This window comes from Mustelus asterias, chromosome 3 (assembly GCF_964213995.1).
Source record: "Mustelus asterias chromosome 3, sMusAst1.hap1.1, whole genome shotgun sequence".
NCBI classification, from domain to species: domain Eukaryota; kingdom Metazoa; phylum Chordata; class Chondrichthyes; order Carcharhiniformes; family Triakidae; genus Mustelus; species Mustelus asterias.
In genome coordinates, this window is record NC_135803.1 from 148,285,739 (window position 1) to 148,310,975 (window position 25,237).

Sequence of the window (25,237 nt, forward strand, 5' to 3'; positions counted from 1 at the left end):
AGCCAGTGTTTACCATGATGTAGAGATGCCAGCGTTGGACTGGGGTAAACACAGTAAGAGTTTTAACAACACCAGGTTAAAGTCCAACAGGTTTGGACCTATTGGACTTTAACCTGGTAGTGTTTACCAGCAGGGTGGCATGATCTGACAGCAGATTCGGCACATGGTGTTATTGTGCTTTCTCTTGTTTATTGCCATACACGAGCTATTTGGCAGAGTAGCAAGACATGCATTTCCTTCACAACCCCATGCAGTGAGTCCTACCCTTTGTGCGTGTGCTTTGACAATCTCAAGGTGAGACAAAGTCATCCTTTAGGCTGCTCTCGGGTCTTCCCAAGTGGCCAGTTACAGCGACAAGTTGTTTGCCCAGCCTCTCATCCGAGGTAGTTTAACAAGGAATCTTCAGAGAGTGGGATGTCATAAAAATACCAACATTACTGGGCTTTCTGGGAGGGCATGTTCATGATGAGAGGACACAGAAGCTGAGCTACATTTTATCATGAGTGGAGTGCATTTATTATCATGCTGGCTGATGGTAAAACCCATTTATTCAAATATTTACATCTTAAACCTGTTCATTTATATACATATATATATCAACATGTTTTCTGTTCAAATATTTGGGGAACAAATAAATAATTCAATGACTCAATTGCTATAAAGTAGGATGCATTGGGATGTGTAAAAATCTGTTGGCACAATAAGTCTTTTCTGAATGATGGAGGATTGGTGCAGAAAAAAATTGACATTCAGCCCAGGTCACTCTGACGCCTCTGAATTCTTGTTTCTTTGTTTAATATCTTTGGTGACATCTATATCAATTTCACTGTGCTACCTGTCTGAGTTGACTTGACACCTCAACTGACTGTCATCCATCTAATTTTTTAACTTCTCATTATACTTTAACATTGATACAGTCTTAGTCTATTAATTCACTGACTGTTGTACGACAATATATTCAGAATACCTGTAAAATGGTATTTTTTCAATTGAAATATCATTTCTCATCAGTTGCCGATTCAACGTCAAACTCATCTCTTCTGCCAAGTGACACAAGGCCACTTGGCAAAACACAGCCATCACATCAGTGGCAGCAAATTTCAAAAGGGTAAAGAAAAGTTTGAAAATGGTAAAACACCTACGAAGTGCGGCGGCACAGTGCTTAGCACTGCTGTCTCACAGCGCCAGGGACCTGGTTTTAATTCCCGGCTTGGGTCATTGTGCGGAGTCTGCCCGTTCTCCCAGTGTTTGCGTGGGTTTCCTCTAGCTGCTCCCGTTTCCTCCCACAGTCTGAAAGACGTGCCGATTAGGTGCATTGGCCATGCTAAATTCTCCCTCAGTGTACCCGAACAGGAGTGTGGCGATTCAGGGATTTTCACAGTAACTTCATTGCAGTGTTAGTATAAGCCTACTTGTGACACTAATAAATAAACTTAAACTTTGTGTTATTAAAAATAAGCATCTGAAGCTTCTGTAGCATTTTTCCTTAACCTCCCGTCATACAGTCAGTGGAAGATAGAACATAGAACATAGAAAGCCACAGCACAAACAGGCCCTTCGGCCCACAAGTTGCGCCGATCACATCCCCACCTCTAGGCCTATCTATAGCCCTCAATCCCATTAAATCCCATGTACTCATCCAGAAGTCTCTTAAAAGACCCCAACGAGTTTGCCTCCACCACCACCGACGTCAGCCGATTCCACTCACCCACCACCCTCTGAGTGAAAAACTTACCCCTGACATCTCCTCTGTACCTACCCCCCAGCACCTTAAACCTGTGTCCTCTCGTAGCAACCATTTCAGCCCTTGGAAATAGATCAGCAGAAACCCTGGAAAAATGGAATATGCCATTTGTGGTATTATTATGGCAGGGGATTTAGGAACCTAGAAATCTTTACCCTGATGTTTGCAGTACTTTTTTATACTTCTAACAAAGTTCTGTTTGATAAATATGTGGACAGCATCGATTTGATTTTTTTCACAGTACATTACTGAATTCAGAGAATGGAAAATCTCACTTCTCCATCCCATTGCTCAGTATAAATGGTCAGACAATTTGAATATGTATACATCATGCTTTTCATCAATAGGATATCAGTGATATTGTAAAGATTATATGAAACTTAAATGCAAATTAACCAATTTCTTTATATGACCTGATGAGCTTCATTTTCAGTTATTCTTCTTTGAAGGAACGTTTGCTTGATACTTTTCTCAGTTTCTCTCAAATGTAGTTTATTTTCATTGTTTTTTTTATTATTAGTTTTTACATCTACACGGACAACACCCAGCTCGATCTCACCACCACCTCTCTCAACTCCTCCTCTGCTGCTAAATTAGCAGACTACTTATCTGACATCTAGTACTGGTTGAGCAGAAAGTTCTTCCAATTAAGGATTGGGAAGGCTAAAACCATTGTTCTTAGTCTCCGCTCCAAACTCCCTTTCCTAACTACTATCTCTGGCAATAATCTGAGATTAAGTCAGTCTGATCACAATTTTGTGTCATATGTGACCCTGAGATCATCTTCCAGCCTCAGAGTTGGGCCATCATTAAACTGTCCATTTACACCTCCATAACGTTACCAGACCCTGCTCCTAGTCGCAGCTCATCTGCTGCTGAAACTTTTAATTCCTGCCTCCATTACCTCTCATCTTGACTATTCCAATGCACTCAAGGCTGGTCTCCCACATTCTACCCGCCATAACCTTGAGGTCATGTAAAACTCAGCTGCCCATGTCTAAACTTGATTCGCTTCCCCGCCACTCCTGTCCTCATTGACCTACATTGCCTCCCAGTCAAACAGTATCTTGATTTTAAAATTCTTATTCTTGTTCTCAAAAACCCTCCCAGTCCTTGTCCCCTCTATCTCTGTAATCTCCTTCAGCCCCAAAACCCTCTTAAGATATGTTAATTCCTTTAATATCCCTTTAATTACTCAATCATTAGTGGCTGTGCCTTCAGTTGCCTAGCCCCCAAGTACTAGAATACTCTTCCCTGCACCTCGTGGCCTTGCTACCTTGTTTTTTTCCTTAAAGATACACATTAAACCTACCCCTATGACCATTTTTTGGTTGTATGTGGCTTCGTACCATACCTGTTTTATAATATTCCTGTGAAGCACCTTGGGACATTTTATGTTAACGGCACTATATATGTATATATATAAGTTGTTTATGTTGTTTTAAATATATGCCATTCTCAAACAGCTTATTTCATGACCCAGGATAGTTTTAATGCCACATTATGGTCAATGCACCAGGAAGGTTGCTCACCGATACATACATATACTTGCACACACACGCACACACAATTGATGAAACTCACTGTCCAAGGTGAACTAGAAACTCTTTCAGCCGCACATTACAATTGAACTTCCAGATTGCTTCTAAAGGATACCCTACTTGCCCTCTTCTGGCTTGTCCTTTCAAACAGGACCTATATGACATTCTTTCAAAAATTTTAAATTGTAAACAGCTCTTGTGTATGGTAATCTGTGGAGTTATAGTAACTTTGCTTGCTTTTTATTTGTTTCCAATTTCTTAACCTTGAAAGGAAATCCAACTTTACCCGAAAGCAGCAAGCAGACAATGTTGATTCAACACTAACCAGGCTTTCTGCATGTGCCCTCTTGTACAATGTGTTTCAGTTACTGTTGTAAATCATTTCTTCCAAATGCTAAAAGAAGCATCAGTGAATAGATAGTTTTGTGATGTTACTCGGCCTGCCTCTGTTGAAGATGTTCTGTAGTTGAGTTACGCAAGTCAACTTTCAAGGGAAAGTTACCTCTGGTCTTGCTGTGAGAACTGAGAGGTTGCATTTCCTCTTGGTTGATCGATTCACATTGAAAGGAATTGCACAAACTCATGCCTCGTATAATAAATGTTTCTACAAGTTTTAGTTCATCTTCTGTCTTCAGTCAAAGTGAATGAGTACTTGTGGGTTATTTCCAACGATTGAGTAATTTACACCTTTCCATAACCACTGGCATCATCGCTAGAATCTTATTTTCTCTGTTCCTGATAAAGGTCATTATTCCTTGAAGTAGTGTTCCTTGAAATCCAACTCACTCCAGAACCTAGCTCAAATCACCTAACGAGTTGAGCGTTGACTTGTTATTCTATTTTGTGGTTATCACACTTGCACACTTCCACTTGGAGGGTCATTCATAGAAATCATAGAAACCCTACAGTGCAGAAAGAGACCATTTGGCCCATCGAGTCTGCACCGACCACAATCCCACCCAAGCCCTACCCCCATATCCCTACATATTTATCCACTAATCCCTCTAACCTACGCATCTCAGGACACTATGGGGAATTTTAGCATGGCCAATCAACCTAACCCACACATCTTTGGACTGTGGGAGGAAACCGGAGCACCCGGAGGAAACCCACGCAGACACGAGGAGAAAGTGCAAACTCCACACAGACAGTGACCCAAGCCGGGAATCGAACCCGGGTCCCTGGAGCTGTGAAGCAGCAGTGCTAACCACTGTGCTACCGTGCCGCCCTCATATTCTCCCTCATATTATTTCTCCCTCATATTCGACAGGAATATGAGGGAGAAATAAAGATCACTTCGCTGATCCTAGTCTAAGGATGCTAATGAATATTTGTAGCTCCACTAATGTTCCCAGCTGAGATTAGCTGACTCCAAGATTCTCACGGTTTTTTACTCCAAAACTCCTCTTCCATATTATCAAAAATCCACTGTAGTTTCAACTGCTTCATCAATGATCTTCCTTCCAACATAAGGTCAGAAGTGGGGATGTTCACTGATGACTGCACAATGTTCAGTATCATTCGTGACTCCTCAGATACTGAAACAGTCCATGTCCAAATGCAGCAAAATCTGGACAACATCCAGGCTTGGGCTGACAAGTGGCAAATAAGTAGCATTCGCACCCCACAAGTGGCAGGCAATGACCATCTCCAACAAGAGAGGATCTAACCATTGCCCCTTTACGTTCAATAGCATTACCATCACTGAATGCCCTACTACCAACATCCTGGGGGTTACCATTGACCAGAAATCAAACTAGTCTAGCCATGTAAATACTATGGCTACAAGAGCAGGTCAAAGACTCGTAACCTTGCGGTGAGTAACTCACCACCTGATTCCCCAAAGCCTGTCCATCGTCTACAAAGCACAAGTCAAGAATGTAATGGAATACTTCATAGAATCATAGAATCCTATAGTGCACAAGGAGGCTGTTCGGCCCATCGAGTCTGCACTGACCACAATCCCACCCAGTCCCTATCCTCATAACCCCATGCATTTACCCTAGCTAGTCCCCTTAACAATAAGGGGCAATTTAGTATGGTCAATCCACCTAACCTGCACATCTTTGGACTGTGGGAGGAAACCAGAGCACACGGAGGAAACACATGCTGACATGGGGAGAACGTGCAAACTCCACAGAGACAGTGACCCAAGCCGGGAATCGAACCCGGATTCCTGGTCTGTGAGACAGCAGTGCTAACCACTGAGCCACCATGCTGCCCGTACTCTCCCCTTGCCTGGATGAATGCAGCTCCAACAAAAGTCAAGAAACTCGATAACTCCAGGACAAAGCAGCTCGCTTGATTGCTACCCCTTCCACAATTATTCAATCTCTCCACCGCCGTCGAACAGTGTCAGCCGTGTGAACCAAGATGCACTGCAGGAACTCACCAAGGTTCCTTCGACAGCACCTTCCAAACCCATGACCACTATCATCTAGAAGGACAAAAGCAGCAGATATTTGGGAACACCACTACCTGGAGGTTCCCCTCCAAGTCACTCACAAACCTACTTGGAAATATATCGCCGTCCCTTCACTGTCGCTGAGTCAAAATCCTGGAACGCTCTCCCTAACAGCAATGTGGGTGCACCTATCTTCCATTCATTTCACATTTAAGAGACATCCACTTTCGGCTGGTGTTAAAGTGGATAATAGGGCTGAATTTTACAGGGGCGGAGATAATTGCTTGACTCCATCCCCTCCTCCCCCCCATCCCGAAAAGACATCAGTCCCAAACGGACCACCTTTTAAAAATCCTGAATCCTGCACCGTAGTGATACCAGGTTGGGGGCAGCACAAACAGGGTGAGATCAAACATCCACACCTCAGTTTGGCTGGCAGTTTTGGCACTCCCAGCAATGCCAGAACTGAACAGTGGGTGCTGCTAGAACCACAAGCATCTCCATGGGGAAAAGCAATGGATCTCAGAAGGAGATAAGTAAGTCCTGGGCTATTAGGGCAGGAAGGGATCAGCCAACCTAGGGAGGGGTTGAGGGGATAGGGGGCGGGCGGGCTTTGGAGGCCACATGGGGAAGAACAAGTGGGGATGGTGTCACATCATGGTGGGAAGGGGGTGCCCCAACATGTACAGCTCTCCAACCCTCCCAATTGATATCCCCTCCCCACCAACCCCTCCCCCCCCCCCCCACACTTGCCTTCCTGCCTTTCAAAGGAGCCATTTCAAAATTGGCCTTTGTACTTCGACCCACCCGCCATTCTTTTTGGAAAAACAAATTTAATTAAATTAAACAAACTGAAGGAGAAAGCAAGAAGGGCAGTCCCTTAAAAGGGGGAACCACCCAAAACAAAAACAAAGCATAAATGAAACTTAAAGCATTAATTGATTAAAGTGGGCCAATAATACACTCCAGTCTCTGAGCTGACCCACCTGCCACTGCCCACCAGTTTATAGCAGTGGAGGCAGATTGATTATCACATTGCTGTTTGTGGGAGGTTGCTGTGCACAAATTGGCTGCCTTGTTTCCTGCATTACATCGGTGACTGCATTTTGAAAGTACACAATTGCCTCTGAAGTACTTTTGGATGCCCTGGGGTTGAGAAATGAACTCCAAAAATGCAAGTCTTTCTTGTTTCAAATAATACAACAAAATTAACTTTTATGGAAATTATGTTGCAATTTGAGTTTTAAGAATGCAGAACGTTTTGTTTTGTCCCATTGACCTTTGGATTATTGCCTGGTTATGAGGACAGGCAGGCAGTCTGCTCTACGGTATCCATTGCTGATTTCCTAGGCTATTCTCTGTGAGTTTATAAATATTTCCTTGACACCTAAAGCATCAAATCTGAATCCGTTAGTGAGTTTTGCAGTTCAGCCAAGCATTCATAATGAGACCATCTGGCAAGTTAGATGTCTGGCCATCTGCTAAGCCTACTTTTGTTGATAACAGTTACATAGTGAATACCGAGTAAGTGGATATGAAGGGAACATGGGGGGAATTAAGGGTGAGGGGTAGAAGGCTAACAACCGTACATAGAACTGGGTCAATGCCCCAGTAAGTGAAGGCAGGCCTTCTAACCCGCTGGTCCAACATCCACCGCCCACCTCCATTGTCACTTTGTACCTGCCTTAGGAGACTTCAACTTGCACCCAATTTGATTTGATTTGATTTCATTTATTATTGTCACACGTATTAGCATACAGTAAAAAGTATTGTTTCTTGCGCGCTCTACAGAGCACACCATTCATGGAGAAGGAAACGAGAGAGTGCAGAATGTAGTGTTACAGTCATAGCTAGAGTGTAGAGAAAGATCAACTTAATGCAAGGTAGGTCCATTCAAAAGTCTGACGGCAGCAGGGAAGAAGCTGTTCTTGAGTCGGTTGGTACGTGACCTCAGACTTTTGTATCTTTTTCCCGACAGAAGAAGGTAGAAGAGAGAATGTCCGGGGTGTGTGGGGTCCTTAATTATGCTGGCTGCTTTGCCAAGGCAGCGGGAAGTGTAGACAGAATCAGTGGATGGGAGGCTGGTTTGCGTGATGGATTGGGCTACATTCACGACCTTTCGTAGTTTCTTGCAGTCTTGGGCAGAGCAGGAGCCATACCAAGCTGTGATACACCCAGAAAAAATGCTTTCTATGGTGCATCTGTAAAAGTTGGTGAGAGTCGTAGCTGACATGCCAAATTTCCTTAGTCTTCTGAGAAAGTAGAGGCGTTGGTCCCAGAAACAAATATTTTATGGAATCGTGTTGCCTTTTAGAAGCTGGGAATACAAAGATGTAAATTGCCCAATTTGCAGTTTCCAAACTGAAGATAAAAATCTGGCCCTAATTATCACAGATTTAATTCATAAAATCATCTGCAGCATCGATGATCTATTGGGCAGATCGAGGCAGTTTATTAAAACTTTTTTCATGGGATGTAGCTAAGCCAGGATTTGTTGCCCATCTCTAACTTTGCTTGAGAAGGTGTTGGTGATAAGCTGCCTTCTTGAACCGTTGCAGTCCATCTGATCAAGGCACACCCACGGTGCTGTTAGGAAGGAAGTCTCAGGATTTAATCCAGCTGCAATGAATGAATGGTGATGTCTGCTGCCCTTGTCCCCTTTAGGTGACAAATATTGCATTGGTGTTACTATTGTAGAATCCTATGCTATCAACTAGATGGTAGAAATCCCAGGTTTGGAAGGTGCAGTTAAAGGAAGTTTGGTGAGTTGCTGCAATTCATTTTGTGGATGGTACGTACTGTGGCCACTGTTTGTCAATGGTGCAGGGATTGAACATTTAGGGTGGTGGATGGGGTGCCAATCAAGCAGATCACTTTGTCCTGGATGGTGTCAAACCTCTTGAGTGTTGTTGGAGCTGCACTCATCCAGACAAGTGGAGAGTATTCCATCACTGTTATGAAGGGGAGGTTGATCTCTGAGAGCTAAACTAAGCTGTTACTTGATTCTATTCCTGTAGTGGTTTGGGACAACTGAGTGGCTTGCTAGTCCTTTTCACAGGGTCAGTAAGAATCGACCACATTGATCTTGTCCACTACCTCCAATCTTGACAAAAGAAAATGTTTCCAAAAACAAAGATTGTGAAAGATAGCAAGACAGTCCATGGTACAGCAATCCACAATGCCATAGGCTCGAAGAATCAAGATGAGAATGTGCTTATGTTGTACCACAAAGTGTTTTCCATCACGCCACAGGGCAGCTGAACACAAACAGAATTGAGGTCATTTTGTGGTAGGGTATTCCTGCAGGCAAAAGAAAATAGCCTGATAAAAATATCTTCAGATAGATTATTTGGCAACTGGTGTGGTCCTGGGCTGCAGTAAATAGGAAGGTGCCCGATTTTGTGTTAGGTATGTTTCCACCCTGGACAGCAACTGAGATGTCACTAGAAGTTACAGCACTGAAAGAGGCCATTCTACCCAACTCGTCTATACTCACGCTTTTGAATCGGGCTACCCGCCTCCTTCATCTAACCATATCAGTTCCAGTTGGCTGCAAGAAGGGATCCGCACCTCCCAACAGTGTAACACTCCCCCAGTCCTGCACTGGAGCCAGGCTTGACATTTGTACTCAGGCCCTGGAGTTTGAACGTAGTGACTCATATGCAAACATAAAACCAGCTCAGTCCCAGCTGGGACACAGCATGCAGTGCTTAAATATAGAAACTAACTCAGCAGTAGTACGCACTTTCTGTTTGACATTAGCAAGTTTCCCTGCTTATGAGCAATTTTCACTGTGACTATGTTTGGCAGATAAACAAGAATCTTATTAACTGTTTATGTTTTAATTGAGCTTGTTTCTGTTAAAATAACAAAATGCCATGAATGTGTTAAGTATTTGCAATATTCCCACAATGTTTTGCAGTGTTCCAAGTTATGCCCTTTGGACAGTGTGAGAGAGACAAAGAGAAGTGAATGAACGGATTTGAGTAGAACTTGACTCCAAGGTTTTATTTCAATGGTTTTGGGAGTAACAGTAACAAAGGTACCTTTCAAAAGGGAATTGAATAAAGGGGAAAGAATTGCAGGGCTATGGGGAAAGAGCAGGCGAGTGGGGTGAATTCGATTGTTCTTTCATAATGCCAGCACAGGCATGATGGGTTAAATGGCCTCCTTTTGTGCTGTAAGATTTAATGACTCACCTTGATCCCTCCTGGGAGCACAGTATTGAAAACCAAAAGTTACAAGAATGTAAGACATAGGAGCAGAAGTAGGCCATTCGGCCCATCGAGTCTACTCCACCGCTCAATGAGATCATGAGTGGTCTCATTGGCTTTCAGAAGGTTAGGACCCAATCGAAGATCTCTTGGCTATACCAGGAAACGCTAAGGGAGTAAGTAACCTAAACTTACACTGGCAACACCATTGTGACCATTTGCTGTTAAAGTTAAGTTATTTTCAGTCTTAGTCGGGGATAAATAAGCTTTCTACTGGAGAGGCAACTGCAGTTAGTTAATGAGGGAACTGGTTTCTCTGTAGCCAGTGATTCTGATTCACCCCTGCAGAATTGCAGCAAGCAAAAATACAGGTTCTCCGGCTAAGTGCACAATGTTAGTTATGACTGTTACACTACATTCTGCACTCTCTTCTTTCCTTCTCTATGAATGGTATGCTTTGTCTGTATAGTGCGCAAGAAACAATACTTTTCACTGCATTTTAATATATGTGACAATAATAAATCAAATCAAATCAAAAGCAAGCACAAAGACAGCAACTTATTAACGATAATCCTCAACTCCACTTTCTCGTCTTATCCCCAGAACCCTCGATTCCCTTACTGATTAAAAATCTGTGTATCTTGACGTGATAATTTAGTCGTGATGTTCTGTTGAGATTATCACAGTCATATTGTTGGAAGGTTTCACTTCACAAATTAACATGACTTACCTAGTTTTGGATTCCTAATGAAAGGACCCCTGTAAACTAGTATTGAAGTTCCAACAACTGTTGTAACATTTAAAATACCTAATCTTTCATGGATAAATAATTCGAGAATTGCAAGACTGAATTAAAGTGCAGTCTTAAGTGCCAGTGGTTCCAGTGTCAAAATTCTCAGGATTGGTACTCCCCTGGATTGTCCCTGATAATAAATCTGCATTTACAAAAAAGGAGCAGGAGGAGGCCATTCAGCCCTTCGAGCCTCCCCCACCCTCCAATAAGACCATGGCTGACCTGATAATAACCACAAATCTGCACCCCATCTACCCCCGATAACCCATCACCCACTTGCTTACTAAGAATCTATCCACCTCTGCCTTTAAAAAAACTTGTACGCCCTGAAATAATTAGTCAGGCAGTCAACTGACACCACTGGGCCTTCAAAGATGAAGAGCCCATCTTTGAGAGCTGCCAACCATCCAGCAGCTCTTCATGCTCAGCAGTGCCACTGGGACTGGTGGCCATTGCTTGTACAGTAAGAAGTCTCACAACACCAGGTTAAAGTCCAACAGGTTTATTTGGTAGCAAATACCATAAGCTTTCGGAGCGCTGCTCCTTCGTCAGATGGAGTGGATATCTGTTCTCCAACAGTGCACAGACACAGAAATCAAGTTACAGAATACTGATTAGAATGCAAATCTCTACAGCCAGCCAGGTCTTAAAGGTACAGATAATGTGGGTGGAGGGAGCACTCGTCAGGTAGAGTGGAGAAATGCTCACAAACAGGGCATACAGAGACATAAACTCAATTTACAGAATAATGATTGGAATGCAGTCTTTACAGATAATCAAGTCTTAAAGGTACAAACAATGTGAGTGGAGAGAGCATTAAGCACAGGTTAAAGAGATGTGTATTGTCTCCAGACAGAACAGCTAGTGAGATTCTGCAAGATCAGGGGGAAAGCTGTGGGGGTTACTGATAATGTGACATAAATCCAACATCCCGGTTTAGGCCGTCCTCATGTGTGCGGAACTTGGCTATCAGTTTCTGCTCAGCGACTCTGCGCTGTCGTGTGTCGTGAAGGCCGCCTTGGAGAACGCTTACCTGAAGATCCAAGGCTGAATGCCCGTGACTGCTGAAGTGCTGAAGCAGTCACGGGCATTCAGCCTTGGATCTTCAGGTAAGCGTTCTCCAAGGCAGCCTTCACGACACACGACAGCGCAGAGTCGCTGAGCAGAAACTGATAGCCAAGTTCCGCACACATGAGGACGGCCTAAACCAGGATGTTGGATTTATGTCACATTATCAGTAACCCCCACAGCTTTCCCCCTGATCTTGCAGAATCTCACTAGCTGTTCGGTCTGGAGACAATACACATCTCTTTAACCTGTGTTGAATGCTCCCTCCACCCACATTATCTGTACCTTTAAGACCTGGCTGGCTGTAGAGATTTGCATTCTAATTAGTATTCTGTAACTTGATTTCTGTGTCTGTGCACTGTTGGAGAACAGATATCCACTCCATCTGACGAAGGGGCAGCACTCCGAAAGCTTATGGTATTTGCTACCAAATAAACCTGTTGGACTTTAACCTGGTGTTGTGAGACTTCTTACTGTGCTTACCCCAGCCCAACGCCGGCATCTCCACATCATTGCTTGTACTGCAGGGAGAGATTGAAGCAGCAACTCTGGAGGAGGCTCCAAAAGAACTTCGACAGATTCCTGACAGCAACAAGACCCCTTTTAATTCTTGCCATGTTTTATTGGTGGGTGTGATCTGGTGGATTCCTCTCCGAGTTCTGCTTGATTCCACACCTTGTGAACAGGTGAGTGTTCATTTTCTTTTGGAGAAACCCTGCTTTTTAGTCAGCTATGCTCTATGCTCCCTGAACACCCCCCCACCCCCTCCATCCTGGGCAATAACCAAAGCCCCCACTCAATAATTGAATCATCTCCTCCCCCGCCCCCCCCAAAACTGCTCAACAGGAAATCTGCCAAGGACGGCATAGTGGTTAGTGCTGCTGCCTCACAGCGCCAGAGATCTGGGTTCGATTCCCGGCTTGGGTCACTGTCTGTGTGGAGTCTGCACATTCTCCCCGTGTCTGCGTGGGTTTCCTCCCACTGTCCAAAAGATGTGATGGTTAGATGCAATGGCCATGCTAAATTCTCCCTCGGTGTACCCGAACAGGCATCAGAATGTGGCAACTAGGGATTTTTCACAGTAACTTCATTGCAGTGTTAACGTAAGCCTACTTGTGGCACGAAGAAGTAAATAAACTTGTAAAATCTTTAAGCTCAGCAATTCACCTGCTCCCCCACGTTTTGACTCTGGGGTCACATGAAGTCTGAGGCATTAAAATGGGGTCTCACCGGGTAAGGGTTTGGAAGGCACTGATCTAAGACGTTGTCAGAAAATTTCTAGTATCTATAATTAAAAATATGGTGACTTATCACCTTGAGTATTTTCAGCTGATCAGAGTTATCATGAATTTTAAAAAGGGAAGTCATGCCTGACTAATCTCATTGAATTTTCTTTGAACAGGTGACTAAAGCATCAGATGGGAGAATGTCTCGGAATGTTATTTATACGGACTTCCAAAGAAGTCCATATAACCATAAGTCATTTAACCACAAACACACCTCTTTTATAAGAGACACTTAGCTACAGTTGAAACTCATGAAATGGAGGGAATTTTTTCTTTATTCTTTCAGAGGATTTTTTAAAAATTCATTCATAGGACATGGGTGTCGCTGGCTGGCCAGCATTTATTGCCCATCCCTAGTTGCTCTTGGCTAGGCCATTTCCGAGGACAGTTGAGAGTCAACCACATTGCTGTGGCTCTGAAGCCACATGTAGGCCAGACCAGGTAAGGACGGCAGATTTCCTTCCCTAAAGGACAGTAGTGAACCAGATGGGTTTTTCCGCCAATCGTTTCATGGTCATCAGTAGATTCTTAATTCCAGATACTTTTTATTGAATTCAAATTCCATCATCTGCTGTGGCAGGATTCAAACCTGGGTCCCCAGGACATCTGCTGAGTTTCTGGATTAATAGTCTAGTGAAAATACCACTAGGCCATTACTTTCCCTTCCATGAGGGTGTGCGTGTCCATGGCAAAGCCAGCATTTGTTGCCCATGCCAAACTGTCTGAAATAATTGGCTTGCGAGGCCATTTCGGAGGGCATTTCAGAGTCAACCACATTGCTGTGGCTCTGGAGTCATGTGTAGGCCAGACCAGGTAAGGACGGCAGATTTCCTTCCCTTAGTGAATCAGATGGGATTTTACGACAATTGTTCATGGTCACCATTACTGAGACTAGTTTTCAATTCCAGGTGGGATTTGAACCCATGTCCCCAGAGCATTAGCCTGGGCCTCTGGATTACGAGTCCCGTGATATTACCACTATGCCACCCGGTAAGGGAAGTTCCGGTGAGCGGCAGGAGACAAAATTGTGCCGGCACATTTCCGCAGGGCAGAAGCAGAGGCAATTGTAATAAGGCTGAGATGAGAATACTTTTGTTTGTGCAGTGACTTGTCCTGATCTGGACTGCATGAACCGAAAGCCTAATGGAAGCAGATTCAATGATAGCTTTCAAAAGAGAATAGGGTATATAGGGGAGGCAGTAGTGTGGTGGTATTGTCGCTAGATTAGTAATCCAGAGGCCCAGGGTAATGCTCTGGGGATGGTTCGAATCCCACCACGGCAGACGGTGAAATTTGCATTCAATAACAATCTGGAATTAGAAGTCTAATGATGACCATGAAACCGTTGTCGATTGTTGTATAGACCCATCTGGTTCACTAATGTCCTTTAGGGAAGGAAAGTTGTTGTCCTCACCTGGTCTGGCCTATATGTGACTCCAGACCCACAGCAATGTGGTTGACTCTGAACTGTCCTCTGAAATGGCCTAGCAAACCACTCAGTTCAAAAGCAATTAGGGATGGTCAATAAATATTGGTCCAGCCAGCGAAGCCCACATCCCATAAATAAATAGGGGCAACAAATGCTTGAAAGAAGAATTTCAGGACTTTGGATGGGCAGAATGGTGGCACAGTGGTTAGCGCTGCTACCTCACCGCCAGGGATCGGGGTTCGATTCCCGGTTTGCGTCAATATCTGTGCAGAGTCTGCACATTCTCCCGTGCCTGCATGGGTTTCCTCTGGGTGCTCCGGTTTCCTCCCACAGTCTGAAAGATGTGCTGATTAGGTATATTAGCCATGCAAAATTTTCCCTCAGTGTACCCGAACAGGCGTCGGAGTGTGGCGACTCGGGGATTTTCACAGTAACTTCATTGCAGTGTTAATGTAAGCCAACTTGTGACACTAATAAATAAACTAAAAACCTAAAGCTGGCAAGGCCAGCATTTGTTGCCCACCGCTAATTGCCCTCGTGAAGGTCACCCTCCCGCAGTCTGAAAGACGTGCTAGTTTAGGTGCATTGACCCAAACAGGTGCCGGAGTGTGGCGACTAGGGGAATTTCACAGTAACTTCATTGCAGTGTTAATGTAAGCCTACTTGTGAACTGAGATAAATAAATGAACTTAAAACCATCCAATTAGTTTAAGTTTCATCAAAGAGGCTGAAACTCCTCTCTTTTACTGCAGGTTCTGACTTAGATTCCTCAGTGTGTGAAATTAGACTGAGCCCTGTAATTGGACGCTGAGTCTGTGTCAGGTTTACACAATGCTGCTACACATTAAAAACTCAGCATTGATCGCGGGTGCGAGGAACTCCCTCACTTGTTAACAGGGGGGCTTGGGAGACAGAGGCTCACAGCGATTTCATCCCTACAAATGGAACAAGTGGAATCTTTCCTCATTAGGAAAACTTTCTCTGCACCGTGTTAGCCTGGACTGGGGAAGAGGACAAAATTGGGGAAGAGGAGGAGAGAAGATTACTAATCCAGTCCCTCCCGCTGCTTCATAAACCCAGAGCGCAGGCATGTTTAAGAGGCTAAAGAGAAGGACTGCGCCCGTGGCCAGGAACCGCCAGCCGTCGACCACTTCTCGCCCGGAGCCCATCTACAACATGTACTGCCGGCCCCACTTTCTGCACCAAAACCCCGCAGAAATGAGCCAGAACGGGGATCAAAGGGACAGGCCGATCCTGCTTCCTCCGAGGAACAAGAAACTTCCGTGGAACACAGGCTACGCTGAGTGAGTTTCAACAGGAAATAACTTGTGTTCAAAATGATGAAACTTCCATGCCAAGCCTTTTGTGTAATTTGGGACAATTACTGTCCTTTATTTGCAACAAAAATGTTACTAAATAATCTTCCCTTGTGGTGAAATAATCAAATTATTCATTTACACACGGTTACTCTTCAAAAAAGAAAAACGCTTGTGGTATTTGCCGCCTTCAAAACAACGTTCTTTAGAATCGTACAACAAAAGAGAAGGCCATTCGGCTGACCGGGCCAGCATTTGTTGTTTTGAATCAACCACATTGCTGTGGTTCTGGAGTCACATGTAGGCCAGACCAGACCAGATTTCCCTTCCCTAAAGGCTATTAGTGAACCAGATGGTTTTTTTTACAACAATGGTTTTGAGGTCACCATTACACTTTTAATTCCAGATTTTTTATATTTGAATTGAATTTTTGCCATCTGCCATGGTGGGATTCGAACTTGGGTCCCAAGTGTGTCACCCTCTGGATTACTAGTCCAGTGACAATACCACTATGCTGTCAGCTCCCTCTTGATAGAGCCATATGAGTCCCTCTCCCCAGTTCTTTCATAGGAGATTGGAGTAGACCACTTGCCCCTTGAGCCTGCTCCACCATTCAGTAAGGTCATAACTGATCTGACGCCACTTTCCCTTCTTCAATCCTTGATTTACAGTTTAAGAATCTGTCTATTTCCGTCAGGAATATATTCAATAACCCAGATTTCTGCAGCAGAGAATCCCAAAGATTCACAATTCTTTGAGATAAGTTTTAAGTTTATTTATTAGTGTCACAAGTAGGTTTACAGTAACACTGTAATTAAATTACTGCCGTATGAGGAATGGTTGAGGACTCTGGGTCTGCATTCGTTGGAGTTTAGAAGGGATCTTATTCAAACTTACAGGATTCTGCGAGGCCTGGATAGAGTGTACGTGGAGAGGATGTTTCCACTAGTAGGAAAAACTAGAACCAGAGGGCACAACCTCAGGCTAAAGCGATTATTTTAAAACAGATGAGGAGGAATTCTTCAGCCAGAGAGTGGTGAATCCGTGGAACTCTTTGCCGCAGAAGGCTGTGGAGGCCAGGTCATTGAGTGTCTTTAAGACAGAGATAGGTTCTTGATTTAATATGGGGAAAAGGCAGGAGCAGACTCGATGGGCCGAGTGGCCTAATCCTGCTCCTGGTCTCATGAAAACCTCCTAGTAGCGACACGGTACACTGAGGGAGAATTTAGTATGGCCAATGCACCTAACCAGCACGTCTTTTGGATTGTGGGAGGAAACCGAAGCACCCGGAGGAAACCCATGCAGACACGGGGAGAATGTGCAGACTCTGCACAGACAGTGACCCAAGCCAGGAATCGAACCCGGGTCCCTAGCATGTGAGGCAGCAGTGCTAACCACTGTGCCACCGTGCCGCCCACATACTCCACATTTCCATCTTAAATGGGCGACACTTTCGTCTGAAACTATGTCCTCTAGTTTATATTCTTCCCCCAAGGGGAAACATCATGTCAGCATCTACCCTGTGCAACCCACTCAGAATCTTTTATTTTTTAATAAGATCACCAGTCATTCTTCTAAACTCTGATCAGGCAGGCCCAACCTGCTCGACGTTTCCTCTAGATGAAGATGCCCCTTCATCCCAGGAATCAGCCTAATGAACCTTCTCCAAACTACCTCCAATTCAAGTATATCCACCTTTTAACTAATGGGATCAAAACACTACGCAGTACTCTAGGCGTGGTTTCACCAAGGCCCTGTAATGTTTTAGCAAGACTTGCCTACTTTAATACTCCAACGTCCTTGCAATAGAGGTCAACATTCCATTTGCATTGCTAATTGCTTGCTGTACCTGCATTTTGTGATTCATGGCTGAGAATATACAGATCTCTGATGTATCGAAGCATTCTGTAGCCTCCTTCTATTTAAATAATATTTTGTTTTTCTATTCTTACTACCAGTGGATAACCTCAAGCTTCCAATTCTTTGCCCACTCACTTAACCTACTTGTATCCCTGATAGGCTCTTTGTACCCTACTTACAACCTACTGCCCCATCTAGCTTCGTATTGTCAACAAATTTGGATGGATTGCATTAAAATAAATCAGAAGTGGTTGAGGCCCCAGCGTTGATCTCTGTTCCTTGATCCCTTTTGCTTCTCGAGTTTTATTGGGGTGATTTTTAGCATCTTCTGCCATGAAGACCGATGTAAAATATCTGCTCGAAGTCTTATTTCCTTGTTTCCCATTATTAACTCGCATTTTGTTTCCTTTCTGAGTGTATCCAGCTTCCTTTAGAAAGTACCTACTGAATCCGCTTCTCCGGGCAGTGCCTTCCAGATCATAACCTCAGGTTCCGAGGAAGTGTCATATTTGACTCAAAACATTGACTCTTTTTTTCCCCCCCTCTCTACAGATGCTGCCGGACCTGCTGAGTATTTTCAGCACTTGTTGGTTTATATTGCATAACAACTTGTTGACTGATACAGCTTTTCCTCGTGTTCACTCCCCTCTTACATTCTCTTGTGCAATCCTAATAGCCAGCGAGATTTAAAGGTGCGTTCGGGAGCTCTGTGTTTGTTTTTTTTTTATTGATTTATTGTCACATGTACTAAGATACGGTGAGAAGTATTGTTTTGCGTGCTATCATAGAATCCTACAGTGCAGAAGGAGGCCATTCAGCTCATCGAGTCTGCACTGACCTCAATCCCACCCAGGCCCTATCCCCATAACCCCATGCACCTACGCTAGCTAGTCCCCCTAACACTAAGGAGCAATTTATCATGGCCAATTCACCCGCAAATCTTGGGTGGCATGGTGGTTAGCACTGCTGCCTCACAGCGCCAGGGACCCAAGTTCCATTCCCGGCGATCTGTGTGGAGCTGCACATTCTCCCTGTGTCTGCGTGGGTTTCCTCTGGGTGCTCTGGTTTCCTCCCACAGTCTGAAAGACGTGCTAGTTTAGGTGCATTGACCCGAACAGGTGCCAGAATGTGGCGACTAGGGGAATTTCACAGTAACTTCATTGCAGTGTTAATGTAAGCCTTACTTCTGACTAATAAATAAGCTTTTAAAAAACTTTACTTTAAAATCTGTGGAGTGTGGGAGGAAACTGGCGCACCTGGACAAAGCCCACGTAGACACGGGGAGAATGTGCAAACTCCACACAGATAGTGACCCAAGCCAGGATTTGAACCCCGATCCCTGGCGCTGTGAGGCAGCAGTGCTAACTACTGTGCCACCATGCCACCCTTAATCATACCATCCATTGTTCCTTCTCAATACTTGACCTTTAATTTCAGCCTTGTAGGAAATTTACGACAAATTAATTTCAGTTGTGTTAATGTTTGTGGATCCATAGTCGAAGGAACAAAATTGTTTAATTTATTGTTAAATGAAGGAGCTCGATTGATAAGTGTCTGACACCTAACGTTTGAAAAAGGGAAGAAGTTAAATCCAGAAGTAATGATTAAGTAATAGCAAGCTTGGAGTTTAACCATCAGTTCCCTTATTTCCATTGTCAGTTTCCTCCGGCCTTCACATTCTGTTCAGGAATGACCCTGGCACTTTTCTTAATGTTAAAACTGAGGTATAAATCCAAATTATGGTTGCTAAAATTAGAAAACTGAATAAATTACAGGATATTGGGTAAAAAGCTACATAAATTTCAAATCTGGAGTTTGAGTTAAGGGCAATGTTCCCCAGGCCTGCGGAGAATTAGTAACTCGAGAAGTAAACAAATGAGTTGGAGGAACTCACTTGTATGAAAAACATACCATCCAGCCAAGCTCTTAATAATTCACGTTGAAGTGTTCGAATTTCTTTTTTGATTTTCACTCTTTGTAAGCACAGTTCCTGTCCTTTTGTTCAATATCTTTTACACATCAAAACACTTGCTGTGTGGAGATTGATAAACATGAGACTTTGTACCAAAATCAGGGTCGGATGTTTACGAAAGCTACTGATAATGGCTTGAAGCACATTTACCTGATGCTGCTTTGCTTCATTTAAGAGTCTTGGTTTTACTTAACACCTCAGCTCGCCAAGAAGAGGGTCCAGTGGCAACAGAAGCCAGTGAATTGTGCACCTTCTTAGCCCAGAGTTTTCAAGAGTAGGGAAGTTATCTCGGCCTTTTGGCTAAGATCAAGTGTAGTATCGACATGCTGTACTTGGTTGAAGTCATTGGGTTACATTTTAGCTTCGTTTGAAGCAATTTTTAAAAGCGGCATCTCAGCCTTTTAGCTAAGATGCAAATGAGATCAAGCGTTGGAGGAGGAGCTATGCCTACTCCAATCAGCTTGGATCATGTGGATCAAGCCCAAGACAGGAGGTGAGAGCCCTGTCTTGTCAGCTTGGATTGGGAATGTCTCAACTTGTTGAGACTCTGAATTGGACTTGATTTGATTGAATTGGAATAAAAACAAAGAAAAAAACTGTACAAGGTACTGGCAAGACCACATCTGGAGTACTGTGAGCAGTTTTGGTCCCCTTAGAATCATAGAAATCACAGAATTCCTGCAGTGCAGAAGGAGGCCATTCAGCTCATCGAGCCTGCACTGGCAACAATCCCACCCAGGCCCTATCCCCGTAACCCCACATATTTACCCTGCTCAATTCCTCTGACACTGACGGACAATTTATCATGGCTAATCCACCTAACTCGCACATTTAAGGAAAGATATTATTTCATTGGAGGCAGTTCAGGTTCACCAGGATGATCCCAGGTGTGAAGGGATTGTCTTTATGAGGAAGGATTGAACAAGTTGGGGCACTACTTATTGGAATTTAGTAAGAATGAGAGGTGACCTAATTGAAACATACAGGATTATTAAAGAGCTTGACATGGTAAATGCTGAGAGGATGTTTCCCCTCATGGGTAAGTCTAGGACCAGAGGGCATAGTCTCAGATTAAAGGGGAGCCAATTTAAGATTCCATGGCCTGGAGCACAGCTCCTCCCTTTGTGACTGGATCCTAGACTTCCTAACCCACAGACCGCAATCAGTAAGGATAGGCAACAACACCACCTCCATGATCATCCTCAACATCGGTACCCTACAAGGCTGTGTCCTCAGCCTCTTACTATACTCCTTATACACCTATGACTGCACGACCAAATTCCCCTTCAAGTTTGCTGACGATACCACCATAGTGGGTCAGATCTCAAACAATGACCAGGCAGAGTACAGGAATGAGATAGGGAATCTGGTGAGCTAGTGCGGCAACAATAATCTCTCCCTCAAATGTCACTAAAACAAAGAAGATGGTCATCGACTTCAGGAAGCACAGTGGAGGCTTGCCTCTGTCTACATCAACAGTGATGAAGTGGAACTTGTCGAGAGCTTCAATTTTCTAGGTGTCCAAATCACCAACAACCTGACCTCCATATTGAAACTATAGTTAGGAAAGCCCACCAACTCCTCTACTTTCTCAGGAGGCTAAGGGAAATTTGGCATGTCAGCTACAACTCTCAACTTTTACAGATGCACCATAGAAAGCATTCTTTCTGGTTGAATCACAGTTTGGTATCGCTCCTGCTCTGTCCAAGACCACAAGAAACTACAAAGGGTCATGAACGAAGTCCAGTCCTTCACGCAAACCAGCCTCCCATCCAATGACTGTCTACACTTCCCACTACCTCAGAAAAGTAGCCAGCATAATCAAGGGCCACACGCATGCATCCCGGACGTTTTCTCTTCCACCTTCTTCCTTCGGGAAAAAGATACAAAAGTCTGAGGACACATACCAACCGACTCAAGAACCGCTTCTTCCCTGCTGCCATCAGACCTTTGAGTGGACCTACCTCGTATTCAGTTGATCTTTCTCTACATCCTAGCTATGACTGTTACACTACATTCTGCACTCTCTCCTTTTCTTCTCTATGTACAATATGCTTTGTCTGAATAGCGCGCAAGAAACAATAGTTTCACTGTTTATTAATACATGTGATAATAAATCAAACCAAAGAGATGAGGAGGAATTTCTTCTGAGAGTTGAGAGGTTTTGGTCCTCCTTGCCAAGGAAAGATGTGGGGGCAGTGTCCTTGTGTATATTTAAGGCTGAGATAGATTATTGATCAGTAAGGGAATCAAGGGCTATGAGGAAAGGGCAGGAAAGTGGATGTGAGGAATGTTGGATTAGCCATGATACTATTTGTTGTGTATGTGGTGTCTGTCACTTTAAGATCTGGTATTGTGAGACTTCTTACTTTAAGACCGTACAGCAGATGTGAGTCACCTGACTTGAGGGACCAATGAAAACTGAGCATGAGTCATCACACCAGAGGGTGTTGTCCTCTCCGGAGAATCTTTAGTAGGCATGTAGAATTGGGACTCTGTCCCAGGGCAGCCTTTGTGTTGCAAAACCCTAAAGTTCCTCATTATCAATACATACCTTCCTTGTTCCAAACAAAGACTGAAGCCAAAATATGGTGGCACAGTGGGTTAGAGCTGCTGCCTCACAGCGCCAGAGATCCGGATTCGATTCACGGCTTGGGTCACTGTCTGGGTGGAGTTTGCACATTCTCCCCGTGTCTGCGTGGGTTTCCTCTGGGTGCTCCGGTTTTCTCCCACAGTCCAAAGATGTGCGGGTTAGGTGGATTGGCCATGCTAAATTGCTCCATAGCACCCGAGGGACTAGCTAGGGTAAATGTATGGGGTTATGGGTATAGGCCTGGGTGGGATTGTGGTCGGTGCAGACTTGATGGGGCTGAATGGCCTCCGGCACTGTAGGATTCTATGACTCTATGTAGCACTATTGAATGGTGTTGCAGGCTAGTGGGGCCGAATGGCCTACCCCTGTTCCTAATTCTTATGATCCCACAATCCTCTGGTTCAGGTGGTGGTGTTATAAACTGGGTCAAGCTGACATAGTGTTTAACACCACCTTAATTTTAGGTTTATCATTTTGGAAAATAGTTTATATTTTCGAACCAGGGTTTGTGCCTGTGATGTCGCCACAGGGGGAGAACTCTGACAGCAGAAGGTCAGAGTTCAGCTCAGGCAACAGTTGCCTAACTGACCCCTTCCTCCCTCAAACCCAGACCCAAGAATGATGGACAGAATGACCATTACAAACTAGTTGCAACACAAAAACAGGCCATTCGGCCCAATAGGCCCATGCTGGTACTTGTGCTCCTCACAAACCTCCTCCTGTTTTTCTTTAAGTAACCCCATCAACCTCATACCCTTCTAATTGATTTCTTTTTCCTTGTGGTTTTCTAGCTTCACCTTTATCAATGACTTGATTTATTATTGTCTCATGTATTGGTATACAGTGAAAAGTATTGTTTCTTGTGCGCTGTACAGACAAAACATAGAGGGCGAAGGAAAGGAGAGGGTGGCCCGGTGGCACAGTGGTTAGCACTGCTGTCTCACAGCGCCAGGGACCCAGGTTCAATTCCAGCCTCGGGTCACTGTCTGTGTGGAGTTTGTGCTTTCTCCTTGTGTCTGCGTGGGTTTCCTCCAGATGCTCCAGTTTCCTCCCACGCTCCAAAGATGTGCGAGTTAGCTTGATTGACCATGCTAAATTGATCCTAGTGTCAGGGGGATTAGCAGGGTAGGTGTGTGGGGTTACGGGAATAGGGCCTGGGTGGGATTGTGGTTGGTACAAACTCGATGGGCCAAGTGGCCGCCTTCTGTACTGTAGGGATTCTGTAAGGGGGTGCAGAATATAGTGTTGCAGTCACAGCACGGGTGTAGAGAATGACCAGCTTACGTTATAGTAGGTCCATTCAAAAGTCTGATGACAGCAGGGAAGAAACCGTTCTCGAGTTAGTCAGTACGTGACCTCAGACATTTGTATCTTTTTCCCTGGGCCTCACTCTGCCACCGTCTGCCCTGCAAAGCTCAGAAGGGTGAATGCTTGAGCCTTTTCCATGGCGTCAAGTTGGGCCCCAAAACAACCCTGAGTCAGTCAGGCACTATTGCCTTGGCTTTGGCAGACAATAAGCCAAGTTGGGTGAACATTGACACACAATGTTGTGCACTGCCAGATCTCATGTAGGAGCAGCATGGTGGCACAGTGGTTTGCACTGCTGCATCACAGCACCAGGGACCCGGGTTCAATTCCGGCCTCGGGTCACTGTGCGGAGTTTGCACATTCTCCTCGTGTCTGCATGGATTTCCTTTGGGTGCTTCGGTTTCCTCCCACAGTCCAAAGATGTGCAGGTTAGGTTGATTGGCCATGCTCAATTGACCCTTAGTGTCAGGAGGATTAGCAGGGTAAATATATGGGGTTATAGGGATAGGGCCTGAGTGGGATTGTGGTCGGTGCAGACACAATGGACCAAATGGCCTCCTTTTGCACTATAGGGATTCTATGATTCTACCCTGCTGATATAGCAAACATTTCTAGCTATCCATGGGGCCACATTAATCATGTTTTAGGCAGCAAAAAACAAATAACAGAACTGAAAATTAGAAACAATACAGAGTCTAGCCAGTGAGGAAGAGAATCTCATTTCTTAAATTTGATGGTTAAGGATCTCATTATAGTGTCGAATGTGTGGTCAGGTGCTGATTCTTCATGTGACTCTGATTTGTAACATCAGAGGGTTACTTGGGTGATTGGTAATTGCAAGCTCCATAAAGTGGTTCTCAACAGACCAGTGCAGAATGAATACCTACCAGCTGATCTCCTCCACATATATTGTGGTTGACCATGTGGTGTGAAGAATGCTGAATCATTAGACACTCTTGTGACACTTGGTTTATAGAATCCTTACAGTGCAGAAGGAGGCCACTCGGCTGATCGAGTCTGCACTGACCACAATCCCACCCAGGCCCTATTCCTGCAACCCCACATATTTACCCTGCTAATCCCCTGGCACCAGGGGCAATTTAGCATAGCCAATTAACCTAACCCGCACATCTTTGGACTGTGGGAGGAAACCCACGTAGACACGAGGAGAATGTGCAGACTCCGCATAGATAGTGACCTGAGGCCAGATTCTAACCTGGGTCTCCGGCGCTGTGAGGCAAAGTGCTAACCACTGTGCCAGCGTGCCGCCCCCCCCCCCCCCCTCAATTATTTTTTAAAATGATGTGATATGTCAGTCATTGTTCCCAAAGCACACAACCGCGCGCAGGAGTGAAAGATCTCCTTTGCTGACCGCCACTCCAGCCATACTGAACTGAGTGAATGCTGCCTGTAGGAGTTGGTGTCTGTTGTAAAGATGTGGAATTCACCACCAGGGTGAGTAGTGGTCTCGGCAGAAACTACAGCCTAGATCTTTGCTCCTAAGGTGGGTAGCATGAGATGGGTAGGTGGAGTCAGGTCCATTCTCTCTCTCTCTCTCCCCCTCCCCCGGATGGAAGTTGAGGGCAGCCACTGATGCTGCCACGTGCTCGGGTGGGCTGTTTGAAAGGCCCGCTTCAGTTCTCTGTCCTGGTGGTTTTAAGTATTTTGGCTCCCTCGCCCACATTCCTCACCACCCCCACTTTCTTGCC

General features: G+C 44.6%; 2 protein-coding genes across 3 annotated transcripts in view; both read left to right on the plus strand.

The window, feature by feature from the left end:
- The window catches only part of twf2 (twinfilin actin binding protein 2), a 105,389-nt gene extending 101,483 nt beyond the window's left edge, over window positions 1-3,906 (plus strand). For both annotated transcript variants that reach the window (XM_078209910.1, XM_078209911.1), the window contains one exon: window positions 91-3,906. The gene's annotated coding sequence lies outside the window, so the exon portion shown is untranslated. The remainder of the gene's footprint in view (window positions 1-90) is intronic.
- Window positions 3,907-15,288: 11,382 nt separating this feature from the next.
- Window positions 15,289-25,237, plus strand: part of LOC144491693 (protein phosphatase 1M-like) — a 44,278-nt gene continuing 34,329 nt past the window's right edge. Inside the window, exon 1 of the mRNA XM_078209877.1 lies at window positions 15,289-15,783. Coding sequence (XP_078066003.1) covers window positions 15,569-15,783 — 215 coding nt within the window. The 5' untranslated portion in view covers window positions 15,289-15,568. The remainder of the gene's footprint in view (window positions 15,784-25,237) is intronic.